This window comes from Schistocerca gregaria, chromosome 7, assembly GCF_023897955.1.
Source record: "Schistocerca gregaria isolate iqSchGreg1 chromosome 7, iqSchGreg1.2, whole genome shotgun sequence".
Classification (NCBI taxonomy): domain Eukaryota; kingdom Metazoa; phylum Arthropoda; class Insecta; order Orthoptera; family Acrididae; genus Schistocerca; species Schistocerca gregaria.
This window is the reverse complement of record NC_064926.1, coordinates 348,671,248-348,686,693: the sequence shown is the minus strand read 5'-3', so window position 1 is coordinate 348,686,693 and position 15,446 is coordinate 348,671,248. Positions and strand designations below refer to the sequence as shown.

Below are 15,446 nucleotides of genomic sequence, written 5' to 3'. Positions count from 1 at the left end.
CTACATAAGTTTTTTGTTCCCTGACACACTTTTCAGCATGGGGAGAATCGCTGTCAAAGGCACTGGCCTCAGCTCTCTCATTTAATCTTACCCTTATTGATATACTCGTACTAAGTTTTAAAAAAAGTTTGTGCTGAAGTCAGGAATCTTAAGTCATTTCTGAGATTTTGTACATCATCCAGACACACACAGACTTCATTTCAGATATTTGTGTTTGAATTGCCGTTACCACTTGAGCTAAGTTTTCATCAACACTTTGTAAACAACCATGTGCCAGAGCATGTTCCTTAAGTTGACTTCGATGTTATCTCATTGTTGTTGCTGTTGTCTTCAGTCCTGAGACTGGTTTGATGCAGCTCTCCATGCTACTCTATCCTGTGCAACCTTCTTCATCTCCCAGTACCTACTGCAACCTACATCCTTCTGAATCTGCTTAGTGTATTCGTCTCTTGGTCTCCCTCTACTGTTTTTACCCTCCACACTGCCCTCCAATGCTAAATTTGTGATCCCTTGATGCCTCAGAACATGTCCTACCAACTGGTCCCTTCTTCTTGTCAAGTTGAGCCACAAACTCCTCTTTTCCCCAATTCTATTCAATACCTCTTCATTAGTTATGTGATCTACTCATGTAATCTTAAGCATTCTTCTGTAGCACCACATTTCAAAAGCTTCTATTCTCTTCTTGTCCAAACTATTTAATGTCCAAGTTTCGCTTCCATAAATGGCTACACCCCATACAAATACTTTCAGAAACAACTTCCCGACAATTAAATCTATACTCGATGTTAACAAATTTCTCTTCTTCAGAAACGCTTTCCTTGCCATTGCCAGTCTACATTTTATATCCTCTCTACTTTGACCATCATCAGTTATTTTGCTCTCCAAATAGCAAAACTCCTTTACTACTTTAAGTGTCTCATTTCCTAATCTAATTCCCCCAGCATCACCTAACTTAATTCGACTACATTCCATTAGCCTCATTTTGCTTTTGTTGATGTTCATCTTATATCCTCCTTTCAAGACACTGTCCATTCCGTTCAGCTGCTCTTCCAGGTCCTTTGCTGTCTCTGACAGAATTACAATGTCATCGGTGAACCTCAATGTTTTTATTTCTTCTGCATGGACTTTAATATCTACTCCGAATTTTTCTTTTGTTTCCTTTACTGCTTGCTGAATATACAGATTGAATAACATCGGGGAGAGGCTACAACCCTGTCTCACATCTATCCCAACCACTGCTTCCCTTCCATGTCCGTCGACTCTTATAACTGCCATCTGGTTTCTGTACAAATTGTAAATAGCCTTTCGCTCCCTGTATTTTACCCCTGCCACCTTTAGAATTTGAAAGAGAGTATTCCAGTCAACATTGTCAAAAGATTTCTCTAAGTCTACAAAAGCTAGAAATGTAGGTTTGCCTTTCCTTGATCTATTTTCTAAGATAAGTTGTAGGGTCAGTATTGCCTCACGTGTTCCAACATTTCTGCGGAATCCAAACTGATTTTTGCCGAGGTCGGCTTCTACCAATTTTTCCATTCATCTGTAAAGAATTCCTTCCACCTTTCTGCTTTCCCTTCTTTGCTTAGAACTGGGTTTACATCTGAGCTCTTGATATTCATACAAGTGGCTCTCTTTTCTCCAAAGGTCTCTTTAATTTTCCTGTAGGCAGTATCTATCTTACCCCTAGTGAGATAAGCCATTACATCCTTACATTTGTCCTCTAGCCATCCCTGTTTAGCCATTTTGCACTTCCTGTCGATCTTATTTTTGAAACGTTTATATTCCCTTTTGCCTGGTTCATTTACTGCATTTTTATATTTTCTCCTTTCATCAATTAAATTCAAAATGTCTTCTTTCATCAGTTAAATTCATTATCTCTTCCATTACTCAAGGATTTCTACTAGCCCTCGTCTTTTTACCTACTTGATCCTCTGCTGCCTTCACTACTTCATCCCTCAGAGCTACCCATTCTTTTCCCCATTCCTGTCAATTGTTCCCTTATGCTCTCCCTGAAACTCTGTACAACCTCTGGTTCTTTCAGTTTATCCAGGTCCCATCTCCTTAATTTCCCACATTTTTGCAGTTTCTTCAGTTTTAATCTACAGGTCATAACCAATAGATTGTGGTCAGAGTCCACATCTGCCCCTGGAAATGTCTTACAACTTAAAACCTGGTTCCTAAATCTCTGTCTTACCATTATATAATCTATCTGATACCTTTTAGTATCTCCAGGGTTCTTCCACGTATACAACCTTCTTTCATGATTCTTAAACCAAGTGTTAGCTATGATTAAGTTGTGCTCTGTGCAAAATTCTACTAGGCGGCTTCCTCTTTCATTTCTTAGCCCCAATCCATATTCACCTACTATGTTTCCTTCTCTCCCTTTTCCTACACTCGAATTCCAGTCACCCATTACTATTAAATTTTCGTCTCCCTTCACTGTCTGAATAATTTCTTTTATTTCATCGTACATTTCTTCAATTTCTTCATCATCTGCAGAGCTAGTTGGCATATAAACGTGTACTACTGTAGTAGGCGTGGGCTTCGTGTCTATCTTGGCCACAATAATGCATTCACTATGCTGTTGGTAGTAGCTTACCCACACTCCTATTTTTTTTATCCATTATTAAACCTACTCCTGCATTACCCCTATTTTATTTTGTATTTATAACCCTGTATTCACCTGACCAGAAGTCTTGTTCCTCCTGCCACCGAACTTCACTAATTCCCACTATATCTAACTTCAACCTATCCATTTTCCTTTTTAAATTTTCTAACCTACCTGCCCAATTAAGGGATCTGACATCCCACGCTCCAATCCGTAGAACGTCAGTTTTCTTTCTCCTGATAACGATGTCCTCTTGAATAGTCCCCGCCCGGAGATCCGAATGGGGGACTATTTTACCTCCGGAATATTTTATCCAAGAGGCTGTTTTGGTTAGTGTTGCAAGGCCAGATCAGGCAATCATCAAGACTGTTGTCCCTGCAACTACTGAAGGGGCTGCTGCCACTCTTCAGGAACCACACGTTTGTCTGGCCTCTCAACAGATACCCCTCCGTTGTGGTTGCACCTACGGTACGGCCATCTGTATCGCTGAGGCACGCAAGCCACCCCACCAACGGCAAGGTATATGGTTCATGGGGGTAGGTTCTCTCATAATAGACAATTTTGTGTCTAGCTGATTGTACATACTAGTAAACTTTGTATCTAATTTATGGGTTGCATCTGTCAACCACGTATTTAAGTTAATAAGAAAATATTCTAAGGCATTCCAAAGTGTAACGAGTTTTTAGCGTACAATCTGTACGTAACTCAGTATTCATTTTTATTAATTTCTGTTTCTGTAATTATTGTACTGTGATTGATACCTGTTAATGATGATTGTCTAATGTGTATATAGCCGCCCTCTCTCCCTTCCCCCCCCCCCTCTCTCTCTCTCTCTCTCTCTCTCCGTCTGTGTGTGTGTGTGTGTGTGTGTGTGTGTGTGTGTGTGTGTTAGAGTTTGACCGAAGGCTGATTGTGATGGCCCTGAGGCATGGCATGAGCATTTCCCGACTTGTCAGGTGTTCCAGGAGTACTATGGTGAGTATCTTCAACACATGGCAAAACCAAGGTGAAACCATTTCTCGTAGTTGTTGAGTTGGGTGGCCACCCTGCAGTAGGGACATCGGATGTTGTATGCTGGGCAGACCGGTAAAACAGGATAAAACAGGACAGGCGGTGAACTATGATGGAAGTAACATAAGATTTTAATGCTGAGCAGAGTACACTTGTCTGAGCACACATAGTACTGAACATTCCTAAAGATGGGTACTGGGCAGAGTACATGAGTGTCTGAACACACATTGCACCAAACCCATCTAACAGTGGGCCCCCGCAGGCAACAACCCTTGCATGTGCCAGTGTTAACAGCACTACATCAAAAAATACAACTGAAATGGGCACCTGACCCTTGGCACTGGACACTGGTGCTGTGGCAGAGAATTGCATAGTGTGATGAATCCCAATACCTTCTTCAGCATGCCAATGGAAGGGCAAGAATCTTTTGTCTACCAGGGGAACAGTTCCTTGACACCTGTACTGCAGGATGGAGACAAGCTGGCGGTAGCTCCATTTTGCTCTGGAAACATTCATGTGGGCATCCATGGGTCTGGTGGAGTTTGTGCAAGGCACAATGATGGTCAAGAACTCCTTTGATGTGCATTCTTAACCTCTTCAGGCATGTGAATGACTGGGTGACATACCTGTGACTGCTGCCTCATGTAAAACTTTGAATATGATGCAAGAGGTTATCTTATACCCAGATGAGGAGCTCCAAGGTAATCTTGAGCAGCAAGGTGTACATTTTTTACAATGTTTATAAAAAGGTCCCAAGGGTAACCGAACATATACCTACAGAAATATCCTTCCAAAAGAAAATTTAGTTATGGGATACAAGTATTACATGAAACCTTGTGTCCCGCCATCTATGAGGTATTTGTGATGTTTTAGTCTGGTCATATGTCATCCAGCTATAAGGCAGACCCGCAAAGTTGAAACTGCAGGGCATCACTCCATGAAGGTAGTCCTTGTATACAACCACACGTGTGTGTCAATTGTGCTGAACACCACCCTCCTTGTGCACTGGGTAACAGTATTTAACAAAGAAAAAATATACAATTATACAGATAACTTTACTGCTTAACATATACAAAAAAAAAAAAAAGGAATGCTTGCACCCTGTTGACATGATGACCAATTATGCAAAAGATACTTTTTCAACCCCTCCTCCCCCTCACATACCTCAATTTTTTTCCAAACCAGATATACAACTGTCCTGAACTCTTGTGGTTCCTGTGACACCATCTTCGGGAACTACTTCCCATACCCAATCAGAGAAAGGTTGTGAAAGAGCAGAAGGAGAAATGACAGAACCTCCCCCCCTCCCCCGCAATCAGGTTCTGAACCAATATTCATTGATGTGATTCCATACCCAGTAGACAGGTGGTGATTCTGAAGTGTGACTGGTCCTTCTGGTTGCTTCATGCGTATCTGAGACACCCATATGCTACCATTCAATGGAACGTAATGGATTCAATTGTCACCTGCTGGAACTACACCAACCTATATCCTTTTATTCTGTAATTTGCATTACTGTACACGAAACACGCTTTGCTGATGACCATTCCCCAATGTTCCAAGATTATCTTGCATTTGGTTGGAATGGTCCTTCTCCTGAGAGGGTATCTGGAGGAGCCTGTACATTGGTTCATACACATGTCAGTTACATGTTGGAAGCAATTGTGATGTGGGTGCAAATGACCCCAGCGATCACCATATGCAACATTTACTCCCAGGCATGCCATGACTTATATTGAGATGACCATTTTAATCCAAAGACTCCCCATCCCCCTTGTTTTGTCCCTTGGGGACGGAGCTCACCACCTCCTTATGGGGAAGTAACACTTTGTCTGGTAGGGGCCTTCTGATTGATTAACTTCTTTCCAATCATTATCTGTCTCCTCTCAGTGACGGTATTCCTACCCACTTCAATGCCACCTGTAATATCTTTTTGGCTATCAATCCTATGATCCCTGCCCCCAGTGTCCTGACTTCACTCATTCGTCACTACTTGACAATCTTTGTGATCTTTTCTGGTTATCCTGTGACTTCCTTTCCACTGCCCAACAACGTCATGGGTGCTTCAAAGAGCCAGCTAGCAAGCAATTGTGTCTCTACTGTGAACTTCACCCCCGTCTGACAGACTGCATCTACAAGGCTGTGCAAGACATCTCCAACACGATGACCCGCACCACTGGTGCTGCTATTTCCCTTTCTTTAGGCCCTCTGTCGTCGGCCAGTGCCATTGTGGACCAAAGATATTGCCATAGCTGTTCAGGATCACCAAAGAACCCTGCACCATTTCAAGTGACATCCTTCTCAGACCAACACCGGGTCTCTTCCATCAAGGTGGTCTTTGTAGTGACAGGTTGTCTCTTGCTTAACAACTCACGATCCACTACGTGATGGCATCAGAGTTGTCTTCTTATGTGGCTGCCTTTCAAATGTGTAAGTGACAAATTGAATATCTATCCCCTTCCTTTACTCTTGCCCTACCGAATTATGTAATGAACCTTTCACTGAGTGGGAATTGATTCAGGCTATTGCCTCACCTTGTGATACAGCCCCAGGCCCTGATTCCATTCACAGATGATCCAGCATCTGAATTTTACTCAGTGGCAACATCTCCTCAGATTCTTCCAACATATTTGGCTGGTGTTTCCCCTTTGCAATGATATAGTAACATAGTCCCTATCCTTAAAGCAGGTAAAAACCTAACCTCTAATGACAGTTACAGGCCAATTGGCCTCGACAGCATGCTCTGCAAAATGCTTGAAAGGATGGTTGCCTGCTGACTATGCTTGATCTCTGAATCTTGGACCTTTTGTCCTCTTATCACTGTCATTTCCAGGAGGGATGATCCACAACTGACCGTCTGGTTAGGTTGGACACAACAATACAACAGATTTTTTCAAATTGCTAACATCTCACTGCCATCTTTTTTGATCTGCATATAGCATACGACACTACCTGGCACTGTCACAGTTTACTTACTCTCCATGACAGGCCTTCGAGGCTCCCTATCGACTTTTATTCGTCAGTTTTTGTCCTACCGTTTGTTCTAGGGTAGTATTGATACTTCACTCAGTTCTCCACAGGCCCAAGATAATGGCATCCTGCAGGGCTCTGTTCTGAGCGTTGTGTTCTTCCTCGTTGTCATCAATGGGCTAGACAGAACACTGATCACCCCCACGCTGTGTGTTGATGAATTGTGTGTTTGGTACATCTCCCACACTCTAGCCACAGCTGAAGACGATGACTCAAAGACACCCTCTATTTGGACCCTAACCCAGGGTTTCCAATTCTCTCCTGCAAAATGCTAGTCATGCATTTATGTCACTGCGCCACAGTCCATCCTGACCTAGACCTCTAGTTGGGCACTTAATGCTTGGGCGTTTTTGCACAGTCCTGCTTTCTGGGGCACCTTTGTGACAAAAGGCCTTTTTGGCTGCTCCACATTCATCAACTAAAGGCTGGCTGCCCGTGAAAGCTTAACACTCTCTACTTCCTTTCCCACACCTCTTAGGGTGCAGATGGTGCTGATTATGCTGCTCTTCTCCGTATCTAGTGAGCTCTGTTCCAATCTGACGTGTAGTACAGTTGCCAGGTTTATGCCTTGGTGGTGCCTTCCAACTTTGAAATTGTTAGACGCAGTCCATAGTCATGGAGTTTGATTGGTCAAAAATGTGTTCTGGACTAGTCTTGTAGACATCTCCTTACCAAAACGGGAATCTTCCCTCTTCAGTTCCGATGGTACCAACGCTTGCTTACCCATGAAATTGCCATTTGACAATTTTCTGGTCATCCAACATATCCTATTCTTTTTGCATATGAGGAATATTGAATCCTTGACATCCGCTCTCAGGTGGGATTACAAGTTGGAATGCACCTTCCAGCCCTCTGCCAGAACATCTGCCTATTTATTCCCTGTTCCACCCTATCCCTCATCCCCTTGGTTGGTACAGAAGCCATTAATAAGGGTCCTAAAGTCTGTTGCCCACATGACTTTTTAGTGTCTGTTCCTGCCAGTTATTCAGAAGCATCACGGTGCTACTGTCTTTTACACTGGTGACACCAAAATTGTAGATAGGATGGGATAAGAAGAAAGCCACACGTTGCAGGGAACATGTAGTGATTTTATGGCAGAGCTGATAACCATTAACAGAGCCCTCTGCTTTAGACAACAAGTCCGTCTTGTCTGCATTTTAATATATAGTGACTCAGTGAGCTGTATACAGGCCACTGATCAATGTTACTCCTATCACTCTTTTACATCTGCTATTCTTGCTGAACTGAATCATATTGTCTGCTCAGTTCTCTCTCTCAGTCTCAAGCCATGTGGGTATCCCAGGGAATATACTGACCAACTGTCAGAAAGAAGATATTACTTGCCCTCTATTCACTTTGAAGATCACAGGTGTGTCTGCCGCCTCTAATAAACTCCGCACTATCAAGAAGATTACTTATGCATGGCGCTCCTCATTCCATTAATTCATACCCTACACTTTCTATAGCCTTAATAGCCTTATAGGCAGTTGCTCTTACTCCGGTAGCCCCCCCCCCCCCCCCCCCAATCCCCTCCCGTCCTCCAGCTCTTGATGCTAAGCATGGTCTTCCAAATCCTTTGCCTCTCAGATTGGTGGATAACTGAAGAACAATTGAACTGGTTCTCTGTGTTTTTTTATTCTCATATATAACAATTTTAACTGCCTTCAGGATAGGGGCAGGGTGGTTGGGGCTGGGGGCCTGGGGGTGCCACATGCTGGTCTGGGGGACCCTCTTACCTTTCTCCTTTGCTTGCTGCCTTTGGCATCCCTCCTTTCCCCTACTTTAATTGATTTTAGATGTGGTTTGCCTCTTTTGCTGCTTCACCCTGTTTTCTATTTTAAAAATAGAAATTTGTTGACTAGCACGTGCTATCTCCCTCTTTAATCCTTTGACTCAATTGGACTAGGAGTGGGATGGCTATTGGAGGGCCTGCTCGCTAGAGCCCCGGGGGATGCCCAACTACTGCTTTAGCTGTTTCTCTTACCTTGGTTTATTATTGACAGTCCAACTAATGTCCATTACATTTTTAGCTTTTCAATATTACTATTCTGAATCCTTCAATTAGATGCCATTCTTTGCTCTGTAGCTGTGTTCACCCTTAATCATGTTGGGAGGGATCAGATGCAGGTTGAGTTTCTATTGCCACGGCTGAGCCCTGGGTGACCACCTGTCTGTTGTGAGCAACATACTTGCCCAATCTGAACACTTCTGTGTAAATTATTTCTTAGCTCTGCTATCCAATTTGCCTTCAGTGCCTTGCTTTGGCCACTCGTGTACTTTTCTCATACAATTCTGTGGGACTGATGACCTCACTATTTTGTTGTTTAATCCCTCCCACCTCCCCCCCCCCCCCCCTCCCCGCCTACAAATCATATACTGAAAAATCTGAAGGATTTCTACAGGTATGCTATGCATAAAAGAATAAAATTTGAATCACAGAAATTGAACAGACGCACCTAGATGAATACATATTAGCATCAAGTTACTGTAGGTTTGATATGAGGAAATGGCAGATGACTGTATACACAATGAGTTGATAGTGGCTAACATACTGTAATAAGAGCTGTGAAGTTTGTGTAATTTGTTAAAATATTTATGGTAACAGTCTCAGATGAAAATAACTATACTTGATAACTTAGTTTTGATAACATGTATTGATCATCTTCAGAATTGAAAACAAAATAAAATAAAACAAGACATTAATAAATAACTATTTCTGTAGACAGCATAGATTAGAATACTTTAAAATGAAAGGAAATCGCTCACTAAAAAGTAGAAGTGTCGAGTTGATGATAGGCACACACTAAAGAAAGAAAACTTGCTAGCTCTCAGAGTTATCCTTTGATGAGCAGCAGTAAAATACATACACCCATACCACTTACAGGTGTGTGTGTGTGTGTGTGTGTGTGTGTGTGTGTGTGTGTGTGTGTGTGTGTGTTTTACTCTAGCTCGTCAAAGGAAATGCTGAAAGCTTGCAAGTTTTCTTTCTTTCGTGTGTGCCCATCCACAACTCCCTGCTTCCGCTTTTCAGTAAGTGGTCTCCTTTAGTCCTAAAGTATTTACATTCTACAAGAACTTTCCTACAACATTTAACATAGACTGAAATGTATAAAATTTGTAAAACTGTACCTGAATAATTACAAGTTGAGAAAAGTAAAAATTCTTTAAAAAGAACATAGTCATAAGTTGTAAAATACAAGGAACAGCACTACAGTACACATTTGGCAACATTCCATGGCATGTACTATTTTACTACATCCATTACATATTATTCAGACATGTCTTGAATGATGCATAGGGGAGGGAGACGCAATTTAGAAAATGCAATTTAGAAAATGATATAAAACATTTAGTGCACGCAGTTTTCATCAGAGGGTACCTGAGATGTTTTTTCTGCTTGTGTACAAAAGGCTCAATCTACCTGCAGCTACACTGCCACCTGCTTATTCAGGTACAATTTTATGAATTTTAAATATTTCAATCTAAGTTATCTGCACAACAAGTCATTTATTAACATTGTATTTTATTCTTAGATCTCAAGATGATCATTACATGTGATCAGAACTAGTTATCAACTGTGACTATTTTCAACCAAGACTTACAATAAGAATTTCAAACAAAAAGTTGAATAGAAATCCCAGGCATTAAACCTCAATGAATACTGCATTGAACAGCTCTTCAAATTTAACAGACACAGAAGCACAGAAGGTAGTGGTTCTGACAATGTACAAGCCATCAACAAGAAATGTTTTCAACTTCATTAATCAGTTACAGAAAGGCAATAATAAGACATAGTAGAAATAACTAATACATCATTGTATGTGGAGATTTCAGTATTGATTTCATCTCATAGTTCTTACTGAGGGCCAGTTCAAGTTATTGATGTCCAGCTTTAGTTTTAACCCCACAGTAACAGCTGGGTGATTGACCATGATAGTAAAATACCAGCAATAAAGCAGCCTCACTGATCAGGTTTGAGGGAGGAAAAGTAAAATTTAGCAGTTATCAATTCTGACTGAGTCACATTATTCAAGGAGAATTAACAAAATGAAAAGTGATAAACTGAAGGACACACTATAGACGAGAAATTTAATTTTTAATTACTTCCTAAAAATGTTCTCACATCATTATGAATCCCGTTTTCATTTATAACTGGTCAGGGAAAATTACAGTGGCAGCCAAGAAAACGTTTGGTTAACGCCTAGGATGAAAGTATCTTGTGCTTTTCAAAATTTGAAATGCACTACACACAGCGCTGTCAAATTCTTCAGTGTGTCATCAGAAAGACAAAAACCTTGTATCATTAAAAAAAAAAAATAACAACAGCAACATGATGGCTTTATGTTGCATGAAATGAATTAACTTGTTAAGACAAATTATACTGAACTGCCCCAACGACAGTAGCAGGGAGTCAGATGATATGAAATCGAAATCATTGGTTACTAAATTCAATAAATTCTTCCTAGCTGTAACTGAAAACATGAGAACAAAAAATTGTCTATCAAAAACAGAGCTGTTAGACTTACTTATACATCAATGCACACTTCACCATCAGACATCAGTTTTGCCAAATTATCTGTTAGATCACAAAAATCATTATATGAATAAAAAAGCAGTAAATCTTCTGGCTGTGGTGGCCTCTCAGCCAAATTACTAAAATCTTGTGCTGACTTGGTAGTGTCATCTTTGAGTTATGATCATAACCAGCCAATGGCTCAAGGTTTATTCCCTGAAAGACTGAAGCACACAGTATTAATACCCATTTATGGAAATGGAGATAGGCAACTAACCTATAAATGCAGACCAATCTCCGTCCATCCTATGTTCTCCAACTTTTTGAGAAGGTAGCTGGAAAAGAATAGTGAAACTTCTTTCTGAAAATAACCTTTTGACGACAGCTCGGTCTGACTTCTCTACTGAGAATGCGATGTATGAACCCATGAACTCAATTTTAGTAGAACCAAGCAATAAAAATTACCCTGTTGGCATTTTCTGTGAACTTGCCAAGGCCTTCAATTGTAGATATCGTATAAGTCTGTTACATGAACTATGATGGTAAGGCATTTAAGGCCTTCTCCTTGCATGGGTGGTGTGTGAAACAAATTATGACTTTAGCATATGATGCAGCAGGAATAAGAATTAATTTGGAGTGGAGGAAACAAACGTGATACATCACAAGGTTTGGTGCTTCATCTGCTGCTGTTCTTGGTCTCCATAAATGATTTACACAGGACATTTGAGGACTCCTCAAAATGTGTTAGCTGATGATATAGGGATAATAATAAAGGAAGTAAACACATCTGTACAGACACAGGCACGAAAATAATGGAGCAGGCTTATAAGTGGTCACAGCCAACTGCTTAACCCTTCACCGTACAAAATCTCATATTATGCAATTCCAAAGTAATAAAAATGACTTACAGGTAGTGCAATTGGTGCTCACCAGATGAGGCTCCATCCTCCGTGGTCTTAAATGGCATTTACAACTAATTACTGTTAGCCACTCCTACTGTTTATCATAATGGTTAGACTCAGGGATGAAAAAAACGAGTAAATTTGCTTTTGTATTATATATTTCTATTACATAGATCTTGATTTTGTCAGTATACAGACAGCTGATAATGGTCTGTGTAAAGATGCATACATGACTTGTTTGAATTATTATAAGGGCAACAGCAATGGCTTTTTCCCCAATAAACATATAGCAAAATCATCTACTAGTGATTAGGATGATTGTCAGTGTAGATGAGTATTAGATATAATTCGTTATTAATATACTTTACAGAAGTAACCGGCAGCATATTACTCATGCTTAACACTGGCAGGAAAACAGTTGTCATTCCAAAAAGCTTCCATTCACCTTATAATGGATAAATACAGGTCCTGTGTGATTTTCAAAGTAACCTTATACTGTTTTCCTACAAAAATAATGGCACGTTCAGATAGTGACGACAGAGGTGGATAGGAATCACAATACGAGAACCGATAGAGATACTCAAGATACCCTCCACCACACACCGTCAGGTGGCTTATGGAGTATGGATGTGGATGTAGATGTAGATTTTATCACAACACATTAACAAAATTGTACAGGAAATTTACTCGTACCAAACATGTTAATTATTAAGTGTTTTGATATTGAGTGTCACCCTGGCAGTGGTTGTTGTTGTTGTTTAGTTAGAGAAGGCCGTTACTTAGCCTGTAAACCCATATTGAAAGATATGGAAGTATAGAAAGCTGCCACATGCACATTATCCCTGATTTATTTGAAAATGCTGTACCTCATCAAAGTAAAGGCACACGGGCATCATTCATCAACCCCCCCCCCCCTCCCTTTGGGGTTACGTTAACCTCATTTTGCTGTTAGATCACAGCGCATAATAAGATAAATTTGCAGCTAGAAACAACTGAATTATAGGAAATGTTGGAGGATAAAAAAAAAGAGTAATTTTAAATGGTTTGTTCCAGTATTTATTCAGGAACAAGGGTCAAAGAAGACAGAATAGAACAGAACATGACTAATGAAAATCAGCAACTGGTGGTTTTTAACTTGCAGCCCTAGTATTCTTATTTAGAATCAGAATTGGGCATTGACCATGTCCAAAAGCACAGTCTAACAATATGCAGCTTATTTTATGTACTAAGTTTTATAAATTTATCTGAACTGTCACACTTGAGTTTTACGTTTTTATCAATAAATACTGCCTATTATGCTTAAAAAAAGAATACTAAAATGAGATACCAATGGAATGTATGAACAAGTTATGTATTTTTACTCGCAAGTCATGTCGACACAAATGTAAGTGTACATTTTATTATTATTATAAACAAATAGTTGGAATCACAATGCAGCAACATTAATATTTTTGGTAAATATCACTCATGAACTATCAGGTACTGTCTGCCATTTCCTATTTCCTTTCTACTCTGAAGTGTATACCTGATAAATTGTTAGGAATGTAGTTTAATAATAATGCATTCCATCATTCGTAAGATTTGCATTTTACAGAAACACTGTGATGCTAACATTGTCTTTTAATTACAAAAGAAGAAGAAAAAAAAATTACACACACACAAAACACCAAACAATGTCAAGTTTTGCTCACAAAAAGTGGGAATTAAACAAACAGTACAACAATTATATCTCAGACATATTTACACATGTGTGATGAAGCAATTCAACACCACCTAGCATTTTTGGTTATATTAAGCTAAAAATGAATCACAGGCATTCATTAGACAACACAACTTTCAAACTTTTAGTGGTTGTTTTTTATGTTCACATACACAAAAAACAAGACTTGCTGTATGTTACAGAAATTACCTCAGTAAACAACAGCTTCTTCCTTTTATTATAAATAATGCTTACATCTCATGACTCTCAACTGCATACAAAATGATTAAACAAATTAGTTATGTTCAACTTCTCTGCACATATGATCACTTGCTAAAGTAACCTGTCTCACTTCCACCATACAAAATGATTAAAAAAATTAGTTCTGTTCAACTTCTCTGCACATATGATCACTTGCTAAAGTAACCTGTCTCACTTCCACTTCATTATTTCTTCAAACTGTGTTCAAAATATTATTATTACCATTTTGTGTGTGTCAAACAATAGCAGTGTGCACAAGAGGCTCTCTGGTTAATACTCAGGGGAAAAATTATGACAGCTGCATAAATTTGTGACTTTCAACTTAATTAATATGTGCATCTGAATTTTGTACCATTTATTCTCAAACACAAGGGTGTTACGCAACAGCTTAAGGTGCGAATCAAAACAATGCAGTATTTTTGTCAGTAATATGAAATAATATGGACTGTTTATTTAGTTTTTGTATTTACTCCCTACACGTGAGATGTATCTTACACTGGAACAACCTGGGGAGAAAGACAATAGTATCTTATTGAAAATGACCTTAACTTTCGCCATCAAAGAAGTATTTTGAAGTGTATGGAACTTTCTACTAGCTACTTCAGCAAACACAAAGAATGTCACCCTGCAGGTTGTAACAAATTTAATCTAAACGAGACTTCAACATATCACAGAATGATGATGGCGTATCATCATAGCATGTCGACAAAAACACAGCTCATAAATTCTTGACATTGGCTCTGGTGCCTCCACATCAGTCTTTTCAGTACTCATCATCTGATCCATGACCTACATCAGCATTTCTACCCAACATGTAATTGTCCATATCAATTGATCGACAGTTATTGATTGCATAGCGTAATCTCTCTGCCATTATTTCTTGACTGGTATAAGGAGGAAGGCGGAGCTGAAAGAAGCATGTTTGTGCTGTAGGGAGGCCATCTGGTGCACGATCTACCTTCATCACCTGAAACACAATGAATTAAAACTTCAGTAGGAATGACATATTGTTTACCATTATACTGATCTCACCACTACCACTTATTAAATCCTATGTAAACATTAAATACACTGCCAAAATACCCATAGTAACAATGTGGCTGCCACATAGGTTCTTTATATGAGGGTTGGAACTCTAATAGTGGGGTCATTCCATGTCAAATCAACCAATTGTACTAAATAAAATAGAAAGAAACTTCCACATGGGAAAAATACATTAAAAACAAAGATTCCAAGACTTACCAAGCGGGAAAGCGCCGGCAGACAGGCACATGAACAAAACACACAAACACACACACAGAATTACTAGCTTTCGCAACCGATGGTTGCTTCTTCAGGAAGGAGATTTTAAATTTTACTGATCTTTGGTTTTTGATCAATCGATGATTGATTTAAACTGTTGTAGCTCAAAAAACTATACAACCT

At 39.7% G+C, this 15,446-nt stretch overlaps 1 protein-coding gene across 1 annotated transcript in view; it reads right to left on the bottom strand.

Moving 5' to 3' along the window:
- Positions 1 to 12,201: 12,201 nt before the first annotated feature.
- The window catches only part of LOC126282514 (probable E3 ubiquitin-protein ligase HERC1), a 715,173-nt gene continuing 711,928 nt past the window's right edge, over positions 12,202 to 15,446 (bottom strand). Inside the window, 1 exon segment of the mRNA XM_049982172.1 lies at positions 12,202 to 14,988. Within this exon segment, the coding sequence (XP_049838129.1) occupies positions 14,785 to 14,988 (204 nt within the window). The 3' untranslated portion in view covers positions 12,202 to 14,784.